At 39.4% G+C, this 15755-nt stretch overlaps 1 protein-coding gene and 1 long non-coding RNA gene across 9 annotated transcripts in view; one reads left to right on the top strand and one right to left on the bottom strand.

The window, feature by feature from the left end:
• Nucleotides 1-13217, top strand: part of HYCC2 (hyccin PI4KA lipid kinase complex subunit 2) — a 100244-nt gene extending 87027 nt beyond the window's left edge. For all 8 annotated transcript variants that reach the window (XM_075118064.1, XM_048868859.2, XM_048868857.2 and 5 more), the window contains one exon: nucleotides 5022-13217. In XM_075118064.1, the coding sequence (XP_074974165.1) occupies nucleotides 5022-5626 (605 nt within the window). In that variant the 3' untranslated portion in view covers nucleotides 5627-13217. The remainder of the gene's footprint in view (nucleotides 1-5021) is intronic.
• On the bottom strand, nucleotides 3367-15567 carry LOC125644650 (uncharacterized). The gene is made up of 2 exons (XR_007359078.2): nucleotides 14587-15567; nucleotides 3367-4178 (listed from the first exon to the last, which is right to left on the bottom strand). It is a non-coding gene; the product is annotated as an uncharacterized LOC125644650 (long non-coding RNA).
• Between the last annotated feature and the right edge of the window lie 188 nt (nucleotides 15568-15755).

Genomic DNA, 15755 nt, shown 5'->3' with positions numbered 1-15755 from the left:
ATTCACTAAAGCTTCACCATCTTGTTGTTAGCCTGCGTGAGTGGACTGGCTATAAACAACTACACCAATCCCCTAAATGGAATCAAGTTGTCACGTTTCTAGCCACTTTAAAACAGTGACCGTTTTTCTTCATAAACAGGTTCTCTTGGTGTATGCTGTTGGATTTTGCAACAGCTGCCCTTGCAGCCACATGTAATATTCTGTGGGTTGTCTGATAGAGGTTCATTTTCCTTTAGTGAGTCTATTAACTTATCTGTACTCAGTAACAGGTATGCTTTCATGCAGTGAATTTGATTCATGACTTCTCTTGGTGGTGGTGTGCTTAATTCAGCTTTTAGCTGAAAATGTATTTGCGAGAGTCCTGATCTTCCTAATCTGTTTCTGTAATTTAAGTTTTCTTTTCTGTGTGAACATTCCTTTGGCATTTCCAACAGCTATAAAGGTCACAATTTCTCTGAAACAGAGAAAGTATTTGCAGACTGTTTCATATGTACTGCATACCCTTCGGGGTGTCCTTGTGGAATCAAAAATCTGAGATTCTTCTAGATTTGATGTATTGTTACCATGGAACCCACTGCAGTGAATCAGCCCGTCATGAATGAGGGTCACAACATCCCACTTCTTTAGAAAATAAGATACTTACAAAAACATGATGCTGTTGAAGTTTTAAAATCTGCTCCCTGGTGCGTAGTGAGTTTGAGCATGCTCAGTAAACAAGAGCCCTACCCCATCCGTTCTCCATTTGTTCTGATTCGTCTTATTTCACTGTACTGACCGTTGCATGTGCATGTCCTGAAGGATATGGAGAAGTCCTCAGCTGTGCAGAGAACCTTCCTTAAAAATGGTTGCCCAGAATGTAGCCTTCCCTTTCTAACAGTTGAGTTATTTAAAAACATCCATATCATTTGACTTGTTCCTTTGGAGTCTGCATCACTTTGCATGGTTTTCCTGGATATGAAAGTGAAGAATATTTGAACAGATAACTTAACATAGAAAGCTGACAATTGCCTGTTTGCTCAAACTGTACAACTCTGCCACTCAGTAATATTCTGGGGTGGAAAGTGACCATAGAGCTAAAGCAGATTTGACTACTAATACTTACATGATGATTTTTGCATGTTCTGTACATGACCTTGTTAATTTATTGATGATGATAATTTTGCTGAAAACTTGAATTAGCAAATACCTTCAATTGAGGGACAATGTCCTACCTGACAACAGCGTGAAACGAGAAAGATCTTTCTTGGTGAACCCTAGTAATCCCTTTCATTCAGTTCCATTTTCATTCAAGTTTGTTTATGCATCTAATTATGAGAAGGATAAACAGTATAAATATCCCTTTTAAACTAGTGTTTGGAACCAATACATGAAATGTTCTGCTGTTTTCCAAGAGGTGGCTTAGTGACGCCGCAGAAAGGATGTGTTTTTAAAAGGGTTATGTGTGTTGATACTCTTCTCGTTGGTTGCAGCAGTAGGTATACATGGTCATTTGTGGCCAGTAGATAACAGTAGGGGGAAAGCTGACATGGAAAAAATCCCAAAATAAAGGTAATACTTCTGCAGGATCTACTTCATATTGACTTCTGTGTCACATAAAAAGTGCATTCTTTAGAGAAGCACTAATTCTATAGAAAATGTTGAGAAACTTGAAGACAAAAGCTGTGTGGTTGACTTGTCATTTTCTCACAAGCTCCTTCCTTTCCAGGATTTTAGTCCAATTATGGGGCTGTTTAGGAGAAAGATGCTGTTTTGATTGTTACTGTTCTGTTGGGAAAGAAGAAACCTACCACTTTTTCTGGGTTCTCTGCCCCAAATAAGGGGTATTGGAAACTGAACTGCACTCTCCCTTGTTTCTGAGGGTAGTGTTCAGAGGAAAACTACCATGCAGTGGGATACCTGTATATATTTAAGGTGTATTTTACTGAGGTGAAAGACTTCACTCCAGTGAGAACTTTCCTGAGTATCTGGGATCTGACTAGAGGGAGATTTTCCTGCATGTTGTCTTGTCTGTTTTCTTCATTCTTCAGCATTGCTGTGCTGCCTGGGCCTCTGCATGGTTGCAGCATCCAAAAGCTTGCACCGAGCCTCTCATTCTCCTCTCTAAATTGAATGGATACTTTACAATTTTACCCTTCCAATTTCTTTCTGCTATCTCATGGTGTTTTTCTGAAGTAGGATAATCTGTTTAGCGTCCCTGATTATTTTCTCATGAACACTTTGGTGCTTCTTCACAGTGTTTGCATCAGTGTCCAAATAAAGCTTTCCCATATTGCTTAGGGGTGTCTCCCTGCAAGTTGCACATCATCTATTTGAATAAGGGAGGGTTGAGAGAGGAGGTGTTAGCTGCTGCCCTCGTTCCTAATCAATGCACTTTTATTCAGCTTTGCATGGTTGTATAAAAGAACATAAATGCTGGGTCTGATGGGAAAAGGTTCTTTTGTTTTCAGGGTGTTTCGGTTGTATCATCCTTTTACCAGCACCTTTGAGGATAGTGGTGGTGGTGATGGGTTGTTCATAAAATGTCTCATTGTTTAATGTGGGGAAGTATTTGTGTGAATAAATGAGAAGACAAACACTTTATATTTCTAAAGGACTGATTTGATCAAACAGGAAAAAAAATAAAACACATTTTAAATATGTATTCAGGAGGTTGTAGTAAATGCATTTTAATAATTAGAAAATATCCCTTAGAGTTTGTACTTGTCTTGTACTAAGGCTCAAGATTTTTTTCCAGGTATGAAGATTGCAGTCCTGTGAAGTCTCCTACAGTTTATGGGAGGTTAAAGATTAGATTAAACCTGTGAGGATTACATAATAAAGCAGACCAGCATTGTACTCTACTGAGAATGGCTTTAGGTTAAAAAGTGGCTAAGTGCCCCCTTGAGAGGCTGAACCCAGGAATAACAGTGATGTTAGCTTCAAAGAAAAGGGTTTTCTGAAAGGGACCCAAAAACCCCCATCTGTAAAGCTGTTCTGCTTCTGAAATATGATGCATAGCCAAGCGAGAGATTTTTTCATGATGAAGGAGAATCAAGAGCAAAGTACTGGCCTCAAGAGGCTGCAGTGTAACTCGAAAGTTTAAAAGCAACGTGTTACCTCTGTCAGTGCACTGACAACAATCTGTGGAAGGGTAGGTTCATTCCTGTATGAATGAACTCCTAAACCTTTTGCCACGGTTTAAGGAGCTTCAGACAATCTCTTTGGTATGTGCCAGAACAGAGTGAGCAAACTGCCACTGGAGTAATGCAGCAGTTGAAGCTATCAAACATGCACACTCCCTGGGGTTTCCGACAAGCAGCCATGCTTAGGGTTATCACAGGGAAATATGAAATTCTTACAACTTGAAGGCCTTATTTAAAAAAAAAATACGGTAAAATTTAGCTTGTTTAATCTCGAAAGTAATACAGCTGGATTGAAAATGAGCTCACTTTTGCTCAAATGCAAAAACTTCAATTTTTGAAATTCAAAGTCCTGTTCAAATACATGAGAAATGCATATTTTGTCATGTTCTGATGTAAAAACTACTTTATGAATTTCCTTGGGGCTTCAAAATGTCCTGAAACAAAATTAATTTTTTTATGAAAATACTTGGTATTTTTTGTACAGCCCGTTTCATGGTATAGGACTGAAAGCAAACACTTAAGAAGTAAATGCATCTGTTTCCTTAGTAATGGAAAATAAAGGAGCAAAATGAAAATCACAGACTAGAAGTAGTTTGCAAAGGAACCTGCTGCCAGTAAATACAGCTGGTAAACCAGCAGAGCTCATCCACCTTTGCACCCACACTTGTTTCCAAAGGTCACTGACTTAATACGCTCAGTGTATGTCTATGCTGCAGTTAGACACCTGCAGCTGGCTTGTGCCAGCTGACTCAGCTCGGGATAAGGGTCTGTTTAATTTCATCTATACCACAATTAAACAGACCCTGAGCCCAAGCCCCACGGGCCAGGCATGGGTTTTTAATTGAAGTGTAGACATACCCTCACAGTTGGGTTTTAAACTCGCAACTTTCAAAACCAGACTTCAGGTTGCATCCCAGGAGACTGAGGGCACCTCTAGATTTTCTCTGTTCTCCATTCATGGCCTGGAGCAATAGGTTGCTGTTTGACAGGCAGGTCCTGTTCAGAAGTATGAAGTCTCTTCCACAGTGTGCGGCACTTGCAGCTTAATGTTGTATTCTATACAAATAGATAGAAGATATTTAGGTAGTCAGGTTATAGGTGATATGATGGACGATTACTTCATGTAATTGCATGGAAGTGCAAGGAGGACTGGGGTTTGGGGGAGAGATGACAATTCAGAGTTAGGGTTTACCTCCAGGAGAAAATTTAGTCATATTATGTGCCAGTTGGCATCTGCTGAAATCTACTACACCTGCATGCATGGTGGCAATTGGTGATCAATGGTCTGACCTATTCCTAAAGGTTGCTGAGCTCTTGCAGCAACTCACATTGACTTCAGCAGGAGCTGCATTTATTGTATCTCTTGGGATACAGCCCTAAATCAGGATGAGCTGATCAGTTCTACAGAAGGTGGTGAAATGATGAAGCTGAGAGGTTTACCCAGATAAAAAGTACACACACAAGAGGCTCTGATTCTTCTCTCACAAAAGCATAATAGTTTTATACAAGTGAGAGAGAACTGGGCACAGTGCTTGTGAATAGAACAGAGAATAAATAAACCATATGGGGCCTGCTTTTTTATATTTACATGTGTAAATCAGGAATAACTCCCTTGAAGTGAATGAGGCTACATCAGTGTAAAATAAGGCAAGTCAGAGGTAAATCAGGCTCCTAGCGTACAGTACTGTAATTCGGTGCTGACTAAAGTTACCATCCACTATGTATAGCGGGAAGATTTTTGGTTGTAGGAATCAGTATTTTTTAACAAGAGGAAAAGTGTTTGGAGCTGAAAATGAAGTTTGTTTTTAGTGATGTTTTGTTTACATCTGTACACATCCACTTCATGTAACTTGACTGTTTAGTTTCTGGGTCTGATTTGTTTGTGCTGGGTTTTTGTAGATGCTGAGGGTATAAATGGAAGAGAGGAGTCTGTGAACCTCAATGATGCTGACGAAGGATTTTCATCAGGAGCTTCCCTTAGTAGCCAGCCAGTTGGGACCAAGCCTCTATCGTCCACATCCCAGAGAGGCAGTTTAAGGAAAGCAGCAAGTGGGCGTTCAGCTAAGGATAAAGAAACATCATCTGCCACTAAATCCAATGAGAGCCCTCGAGATTCAGTAGCTCGGAAGCAGTACCTGCACCAACCAGCTGACCTTACTGCGGAAACAATTGAGATGACACCTACAAAGAAACACCTCAGCCTGCCTGCTGGGCAGGTGGTACCAAAAGCCAGTAGCTTGAGCCTGATCCGGACCGCCAGTGCTTCCTCCAGTAAATCATTTGACTATGTGAATGGTGGTCAAGCAGCTTCCACTGTTGGGGTTGGCACTGAGGGTGTTACTAATCTAGCAGCTGGCAATTCCAATCGGTTTTCAACCATCAGTCTACAGGAGGACCGGCTAGGCCAAACTGGGGAAGGTAACGATCTCCTTACCCCAGGGGCTCCCCTTACAAAGCAGTCTCGATCCCCAAGTTTCAATATGCAGCTGATATCCCAGGTGTAGCTTTGACTCCCCTCTTCCTCTTTAACCAACAGACAGTTCATCCTTGGGCAAGAACAAGAACCTTCATCCCACAGTGTGAAAATACTGACCATTGTGATCTCATTTGATTCAGTTTAGATATCATCCTGTATTTTGTATGAAACAGCAATAAATCTTCCCTCACTCCCAGTCCCCACCTTTGTGAACATGGTTGTGAAGCAGTATAAAATGTACTGTATGCCTTTTCCCCCACCTTCCTTTCTCCTTGGGTGACGTGCAATCCATCGTAGGCTGATCAGTCCCATTTCAACACTGTGAGACTGGTGATATTGGAGGAAATGGTGAATGTGATCCCTATGAGATGATGCTTTGGCTTTGTTAAGAAATAGAAACGGGTTAGTTTTATCAGTCTACAGTACTGCAAAGACTACTGGATCATGATTTTTCTTAGAACCAGGAGTGCCTCAGAGATTCTAATGTGACTTTGGACCTCTCTGAGCTTGTGCAATCAGTTCTGGGGGAGGGGAATGTCATTGCTCCTGGCTGACTAATGCACTTTTCCATTAAAAATGAGAATTGTTCTTTTCCTTCCCCACCCTCACCTCTACTCTCCTACTCCTGAAACTCTTCCTGTTTACAGCGGAGACATGCCTATTACCAAGTCGTTGCCCCTCAGATAAAGAGAGGGCTGTAAGTAGAGAACGTAGGTCACAGTGTACTACTTATGGCGTTGTAGCCATATTTATGTTATAAGTCTTCCTCGCCGCCCCCCCCCTCCCCCCCCGCCAGGACACAGGGTCATTCCGCTTATAGACTGGAATTTGGAAAGGCCAAACCTGTTGAAATAATTCAAAAATGGGAAGGAGACACACGCTTTCCCAGAAACAATTAACTACTAGCTCTGCTTCTATTTGTGTGAGGTGATGATCACTGAATTGAACAAGTGCATCTTCAGGTAAACAGAGGGATTCTCAGGCTGCATTCTATGGTATCAAAGCTGTTAGGAAGCCCCCTCCTGCTTTCTAGGTGTTCCTAGTTCAGTCACAGCATAGATTAAGAAAACTGTAGTCCAGACATAATCCTCCAAGGAGCTGCATCAGGGACTGAGATAATGGTTTGCTGGAAACACTGAAGCGTCAATGTGCAACACTTTCTAGAAACAATGTTGGTATAACGGGGTACTCACAGTATTTTCTCCCAGAAGGACCACACTTCACTACCTTTGTATTTACAATCCATTGTATTTTGTAAATATTATCTGATCGTTTTGCTGATGGAGGCAGGCAATCTCCTAGAAAACTCTGATCTCATGCCATTGAGCCAAGTCCTGAATCTAAGTGATTGATGGATGGGCAGCAGTTGGTACCTATGCTGGAGATCACTACTTAAAAGTTCATTTCTGATTACAAAAGGGAATGTTCATCATATTTTAGCCTGTCTCTTTCTTTGGATAACTAAGGAGAAAAGAGGACGTCTCAGCCTTGTTTCTCTACTCTGTTGTGACCTGGAATTTTACAGGCCATTAACCCATGGAACAGATGAGAGTTAATTTTTTTCATTATGTAGGCACTTTGGTTTTATATTTTTCACTGTGAAAAAATATACACAAATGGCTACCAATAACAGGCTATCTTTTGATTTATAAAGACTGTATGAAATTCAGAACTAAAATGGCATTACATTGCTAGTGATTATTTAATGGGTTGGTTGTTTAAATGTTATTTTGAGCTTTTGATTCTTCTTCTCTTTTTAACACCCTCATTTCAAGTAGCATTTTTTCCAAAGTGACTTTCAAGCTTATAGTTTAAACAGTTAAAGGAAGACATTTTTATTGTTGAATTAGTTACTTGGTCACTTAATCTTCATATTTCACATTCAAAGAGGAATGACAGCATCAAACAGCATTCAGAATTATGCAAAAATCTCAAACACTTTAAACACAAACATTCAGTTAAGAAAAAGGAAACAACACTTTATCGTCTCTTTAAAAACTGCAGCTAAGTTGCAAGGACTGCCAGGGATGCATAAACTGACAGAACAAAGACGAAATCTGGAGTAGCCAAGAGGTAATGCCCTGGAGTAAAGTTGACCTAAAAATATGTACTGTAAAAAATAGTGATGCTTCACAACATAGCAAGAGATGGCTACACTTGTCAGTTTGTTTTCTAGAGTACAGGCAATGGAGACACTTAATATGATGGCTATGGTTGTGCAGAAGCTTGTCTGATGTTTTTAAAGAGGAGTAGAGATGTATTTGGAACAGATTAAACCAAAAAAAAAAAAAAAAAAAAGAATATTAATAAAGATAAAGAAAATTTCAAATTGACAAGGACCAAATTATTCCTTTATATTAGTTCTTGAGGTGGAAACGTAAGTCAGAAGTTCAGGCTAGTTTTGGAAGAATCCTAATATATTTTTTCAAGTGTTTATTATGTATGTGTATATATATTATATAGAGGTGTACACAAAAATATAAAAAGTGATGTTTGGTAGCTCTGCTATCGATGTTCTGTATTTTCCATTGTTAGTTTTCACCTAAGGAATTTATAACTCTTCTAAAAATTTTGCTTCAGGCTAAAACTTAGCAAACAAGTTTCCATATCTTGACCATTTCTTACACAAAATGCACTTAAACCAGTTCAGCAAAATGAAATATTCCTGTGATTTCAAATGGGGAGTCAAATATGGGTGCTCAAATTTGAATTACGTTTTAGTCACTTTTTTAAAACCAGTTTTGAAGGTGTTTAGTCCTTATTTTGGTGGAGTGCTTTGTTATATTTTATAAATCTGTTATACGTATTCGTTAACCTGCTTTTGTGTATATGCACACTACTTTCTCTATTAGATGCTTTTTGATAGAGTTCAAATTTTGTCCCTATTAACATCCTAGTTGTTCCACACTATGGACTGACATGATACATAATAACTAGTCCAAAGGATCCTTTGAGTGCTATGTGTCAGACGTTCGCTGATCAACCTCTCTGTGTTCTGGAATGACTCATCCATTAACATAAATGAAGCAGTCATTATAATGTGTCAAGTCAGTGCTATATATCATTAATGCTTTTAGATGTGTCCATCAATCCATGTCAAGGTAGTTGTGAAATATGATGTACTGAGCTTCAGTTAACTTCAAAGTACTGTGGCATTAACTGAAATGGAAATGCTTGGGATACAAACAAAGAATAATCAGAGTTGACTTTGGAGGGTATTGTATGCTACTGTTAAACTAAGTACAAAACTATTAAAATAATAGGTTTCTGATAACTGTGACAAAGATTTAGACTTAAGTTCTTTATCCTTACCTCACTCTATTCTCTCTCCATAATTATAATGCATTTGGTATGTAACATCATGCACTAGTTTTAGACCCCTGCAATAGTTGAGTACAGTTGCAGTATACAAGAGGTCAGAATGTAGAATACGACATTCCTCCTCATCTGAGATAGTATATACGCACAACTCTGAGGTGGGGAACTATGGGTACTGTAGCTAGGTGTAGATACACATTTAAGTAAGGATAAATGTATTATCCCTTGCTTTTAGCATAACTGTGCACAATAATATGCTGGCATTTGTAACTCTTTTTTCTGGGGCTTCATAATTTAAGGAAATATAAAATAACTGGCTTGCTAATTAAATCTTTGATCAGCTTTTAAGCTATTTTAAGTGGTATTTTGGTTGAGCTGTGAGCCATTTTTCATGCAGGCAGCAAGATGACAAGTAATAGCTGTTTAAACGAATGTTGCAAGTGAAGATTAAATACTGTACTATCCATCCATTTAATTTAGTTTTCAGAATATTGAGACTTTGTACCTTATTGTACATCTCAAATACAGATTGGAATACCCTTTGTGATGTGACCCTGAAAAAGCTTTTTTAGCTGTGTGAAGCCTGTCCTTCCATTCTGTATCAGTGAACATTTTATCACACCAATTATTTATTATATCAGATATTTGTATGGTTTGCAAATATAATAGTATCAAATAGATAAATCTGACATTTCCAAACAAATTCTTATATGTCTCTTACTAAGCTTTTAAAGTAATTAAAATCACCTGCTTTAACACTGGAATAGTGAAAATATTGTTTTCTGACAAAATATTTTATTTGCACTACTTTTGTGAATAGTGGAATGTACTGGGGCAGAGCTTTTTCTCACCATGTGAGGTTTGTGTGTGGGTAGGTACATACATTTGTCATATGTTGACTATCAGTTGCCTCAGTTGTGTGTGTATTGTATATAAATGTAAACATATTAGAAAATTAAGGGGGTAAGATCTACTACTAAATAGTGACAAATACAAAGTGGGTTGCTTTGCTTTTTGGATATCTAGTAATTAATTTTAAAGCTTAGTTCAAGGGAAAAATGTCAAAATAATGAAAATAGATTCACAAATATATTTTGAAGATTAATTTTGGAACAGATTATTCTACACTGAGGCCATTTTTAAATCAACAGTTTAAACTTTTTTGTCCTTCCAGATAAGCCAGTTGCTACCTGCTTTAAGATTTAAGGCATTTTAATTTTCTTAAACCTGGAAACAATTCAGACAAATGGATTGATAAATAATTTCAGATTGATTTTTTTTAAATCAAAAATAAAAAAACTCTTGGAAATCAAAACAATCTGAAGAAAGAAATGAACAAAATGACTTTTCAATCAAAGAAAATAATTCTGAAATTAAGTTGTACAAAATATTGTCCCCCTAAATTGTGGAAAAAATTGATAAATATAATATGAACTAACCTATTATTTATTATGCACTATACAAAGAGAACAAAAAGACAGTCTTGATATTTTAAATATTAAATCATACAAACCCTAAATTGTTGCAATCTAGCATTGCCTAAGTCTAAGACATGTTACTGTAATATGTTAAACTTACTATCATGCATGGACCATGAACATGTATTTTTATTTCTCGAGTCAGGAATGATTGTAGAACTCAAGGGGAAAAGCCAGAAGTAACTTGTGCCAGTCCATTCCAAACATGTAAAATAAAAAGGGCAAATTCACTATAGTGTACATGCACTGAGTATTCAGCTTAAACCAGACCATACAATATTTGATATTGTTTGGTATTTTAAACTTAGTGTTTGTTTCTAGGACCTGGGACTTACTGAAAATTCCCTTGTTTCTCCTCATTTTTTCCTTACGGCATTTGGATAATCAAGGTTGTGCATTGCACAAAAGTTTTATTTAGAAATTTTCTATGGCTGAAGTATAAATGAACATATAAACCCTTCTTTCAAAATTGTCATAATAGATCAGCAGAGAGCCCAGTGTATATACCTATTACATTTTGATGGAAGATAATGGAGAGGAGTGGGGGAAACTGATCTGTCACTGTTATGTCAAAACAAAACACCCCAAGTGAGCGTGAGAATAAGATTTTGCAAGGCTGGCATACATATGTTCATATGACCATTGCTAATATTTTTAATATGGCTTTTTAAAATCCTACCTTATTAAACCCAGCTTGCAAAGCATAAAACAGGAAGAAAGGAAATAACTGTAGCCACTTAAAATAATGAGTAAATTTTACCTGGGGGTTGGCTAGGGTCAGTATCTGCGATAAGAATAAGTTGTTTATTTTGTAGTTCTCCCTAGAAGTCTAATACGGAGAACCTCAGATACAATCTGGACGAGAAATGAACTTTATTAGTGGACAATCTATCCCAAATCAGACAGCTTAATTCTAGATTTAACTAAATTAGATGCAAACTGATGATTCTGTTTCAAGATTTAGTGTCATCCCTTTTGAACAGAAAAGCAAATTCCTTTTATCTTTCCTATATGCATCAGAGAGTTTACCGAAAGAGACCATTAAGGGACCAAATGTAATTAAAATGGGGTCCATCCTTCAATAAATTGTCCCTTCTAATGTAAAGGATTGCTTTTCTATTCCTGTGACGAAACATGGAAGGAAACAGTTGTACAGTTATTTTGAGATCCTGGACTGCATTTTGAGCTAGGTCTTTGCCAACTAATTATTTTGTCATGAATTCCTATTACAGGTTTACAAGCAGTGCGTGAAGTGTGAGCGAATAGAGCAGAAGACCCCTGTATTTTGACTGAACATTTCTGTCAAACGAAGTTTTAAAAAAATCGAATTTCCAAACAAATTAATCAGCTCTAGAAAAATCAAGTTAATTACTGAAATGCCTTCAAATGAGCAAATAGCTATATCAAGTCTGTAACACAGATAACTAATAGTTTAGATGTACCCTCCAATAAGACTCCTTTATGGTGTTTTGTCACTGTATCTTTATTTCAGGTCTAGGACAACTGATCCTGCTCTTTTCTAGCACTGAATAGGAAATTTAACAGGTTGATTGTAGTTTCTCTAAGCAAATTACATTTCTTCTCCTTGACATTATAGGACTTAGAAGTGACAGAAAATAAGCTACTGAAACTTTTCCCTCCAGTTCAGACCATTCACTAGTCTTGCATATTTTTTTATGAAAAATGTTACTAGCAAAAAGTACATGGCTTCTAATGTGCAGTCAATGTGAGTTAGCAATCGCTCAGGATAAATTACTTGTCTTTGCAAAGTATCCATTGGTTTGCTAGTGGTCAAAATGTTTGTGTGTTCAAATAAGACTTGGAAACACTACATTTTACTGTTTTCTTGCAGAAAAGTGCATACTTTTGGGCAAGGGCATTACTAGTCGGTTATTTATGGAATGAAACCATGTAATAAAGTAAATAACCTTAAGAGTAATTTAACTGGAAACATTTTTCCATATCAAGGACACCAGGCAAAAGCTAGTAAAGATTTTGAATAATTAGATTATCTTTTTGGACTTACTATGGTAGCTTTTATTTGCTGTAAGTAAACTGGGGTACCCCATGCTGTGTTTTTTAAATTTGTAATAAATTCCTCTACTTTACAATGAATCTTTTGAGTCTTACTGTTCGTGTAACAATATAGAATTTGCAGTCAGTTTGACTAGCAAAATGAAACAATCTACAAGGATTGAGATAGTATTTTCTTACTGTTTCTGTCATACAAGGTTTATGTCTCTGAACTAAGGTTTCTGAAGGATTTTTACTATTTTGGCATTATGTAATCTTATCACTGTCACAAAAGGAGTATAGACAGCAAATAACCTACTTTCTGTGGACAAATCTGTTTGGCAAAAGGGTTCCAATTGTGTAGGAGACGCCCTTTTTTCACCAGTGTAACCCTGCATGTTGGTATGCACTCACAAACATTCAGGATATAGTGCTGGTGAAAAACTAAACAGAATGGGTATGTAGTAAATGCAGTCTCTGTTGCATGATGTCCTTTAACCTGGAACCAGTGAAAATCTTCACTCTTACAGAGCTGAAGATGACACATATTGAAGATCATGTTATTGGTGCATGTAAGCCATTATCTTAACTGTCTTACTGAAGCTGGTTAATGCTGTTGATTGTTGTTGAAATGTGAAATGTAGTTACTGTTGACCTTGTAAATATTTGCCAGAGATTAAAAAAAAAAAATATTTTAAATCACTGTAAATAGAGATGTATAAAATGGAAAACAGTCTGCAATGCAGAATATATATATATATATATATACAATATTAAATAAATATTGTGGTGTTTCTGGATGAATATGTACACCTTGTGTCAATTGTATTTTTTTAACCTGAGCATAGTTTTCTTGTTTTATAGATTTGCTTCTGTTAAGGTCAATATGTAAAAAGAAAAGGAGTACTTGTGGCACCTTAGAGACTAACCAATTTATTTGAGCATGAGCTTTCGTGAGCCACAGCTCACTTCATCAGATGTGTACCGTGGAAACTGCTGCAGTTTCCACGGTACACATCTGATGAAGTGAGCTGTGGCTCACGAAAGCTCATGCTCAAATAAATTGGTTAGTCTCTAAGGTGCCACAAGTACTCCTTTTCTTTTTGCGAATACAGACTAACACGGCTGTTCCTCTGAAACCTGTCAATATGTAGTGGATCTTTCTATATAGTTTTAGTGCAATGGTCTTTCTTTCATTTTACAAACTTAGATGACCTATGCTGAGCACAGATACTGAGTGGTTCTGGGGGAGTACTGGACAATATGCAATATATCTCTGTCAATGCTAATGGACTGTATTTCAGATTAATATCCTGCTAATGCCAATGTACCTGATAACTTTCCTTGGGTGTCAGTCTGTTGTGTAAATACACTTCATCCCATACAAAAAAGAGTATTTACTGATTTTATTTTTTCCAAGTAAACTTAATATGGAGTAAAGGAGGCTATTCCTGTGAAGGAACAGGAAGAAAAGGAAAGTGCAGAGAGTAAAAGGGAGGAAGAAAGCCCAGAGGACACGGGTAGTGAGAAGATAAAGAGTATCATTCTGTTACCGTTTTACAAATGAAATTGCATAATAACCGAGAGACTAGTTCTGAAAATATTGGAATATGCTTAGAGTTTATATGGTATACACTCCAGGTGCTGCTGAGTTCAGTAAGCTAATTTTCTGTGAGCAGAGACCGCAGCCTTTCCACCATCCTGTCTATACAAATTTTACAGCGATGAAGAAAGACTTCAGTAAGAGAGAGGGCTTCTGATCTAAATTTTATATTGTGGAATCACTTCCTTTACATAAATAAGAAGAATGACCTCTGCTGCACCTATCCTCCTTTGAAGCCTCTTTTTAGTCAAACACTTGCTTGAGCATGTAGAATAATGCTGCTGTTATCAAGGACTGGGATTAATTTCAATACAGATGTCATTTCTTCATCTCTGACATGTAGCTAATTTGGGATGAAACATGGCAGCTGTTTAACAGTATACACTAATTTTATGCCACAGTTTGACCAGAAGTTAAGTCAAACATGATTGGTGAATTTTAATCAATGCTTTTAGGCCGGGAGAATGTAATTTCCAGAGTTGGAATTTGAACAGCACTCCACATGCAACTCTAGGAGACTGCTAACGTCTTCCTTAATGATTTAACTTGCCTTGTTACTTTTTTTTATTTACTTACTTTTTGTAAGCAACCTTTCTAGAGTGCTCAGGAGCGTGGCTTGCAAAGCGGGCAGCTTCCATTCACCAAGACCAGAGGTGGTTTGGTATGCAGCTTCCCTGGTAATCTGGCTTTTTATGGCAACTCCTAGAGAATGCCACAAATTGATAGCTGAAGGTGTAATCCCTTTTGTTAAATGAAAAAAAAGGTAGGGAGCATTCGAGTAACGAGGGTTACCATATATAAAAGGTTTCTATACATGGCTTCTTTTTTGAGCGTTCTCTCTCAGAGCATGGTTTTCAAACAACATGCAATGGGCAAGGCCCTCGGCGGGTCTTCCGCAGAGCAGAAACAGCCACGTGCGTCTATTCCCCTGCACCCACAGCTGGTTGGTCTATATTCGCCTGCAAACCACAGCGCCCGCCCTGTCCTCCCACCCCCGGCGCTGAGGCAAGGGGGCCCTTAAGGAGGCGCTGACTGACGGCTGGCGCTGGGTCCTGGGCTTGCTGCCCGGCAGGGAGCCATAGTGCCCCCCGACCCGTGATCCCCCCCGCTGCAGGTCCCGTACCTCTCTTCCCGGGAACCCGGCCGAGGGCGCCCCGAAGGCGTGGCAGGCTACAAGGGTCTCTGAGCCAGGGCGGTTTGCTGTGGCGTGTGACCGCCCCCCCACCCGCCTGGGTGACCGCCTCGGGGAACGGCTCGGCCTTCGCAGGCGCAGCGCAGCTCGGGTGACAGGGGTTAGGGCGCCGGGGGCGGGGGCCCGGCACGCGGGGCGCTTGTTTCGGCGTCCCCCAGGGGCCGGCGCGCCCTGGGCTCGGGCCCCAGGCAGGGCGACGCTGCCCCCGCCCCCCGGGCCCGCGAGCGGAGCTGCGGTCCCCGGCTCAGCAGTCCGTCAGTCAGCGTCAGGGGCCCCGGCTCCCGCCCGCGGCTAAGGCGGGCCGGGCCTCGTACCCGCGGGCTTTCAGCCGGGCCGACGCGGCGCGTGCCCGCCTCGCGCGCCCCTCCCGCTCGCCCAGGGCTCTCGGCACCTCCGCTCTGGAGCGAGAGAGGGGAGGAGTCTGGGGGCGGGACACCTTCCTGGCCGCGCCCCCCCTCTCGGTGGGTTGAGGGCGAGTACCTCCTGGGACAGGCGGAAGAGCCCGCCAGAGGCGCTGTTGATTTGCTGGCGGGAAGATCGATCGCGCGCGGCT

Source organism: Caretta caretta, chromosome 11 (assembly GCF_965140235.1).
Source record: "Caretta caretta isolate rCarCar2 chromosome 11, rCarCar1.hap1, whole genome shotgun sequence".
In the NCBI taxonomy this organism is placed as follows: Eukaryota; Metazoa; Chordata; order Testudines; family Cheloniidae; genus Caretta; species Caretta caretta.
Note: the sequence above shows the minus strand (reverse complement) of the source record. Positions and strands in the feature narration are given on the sequence as shown.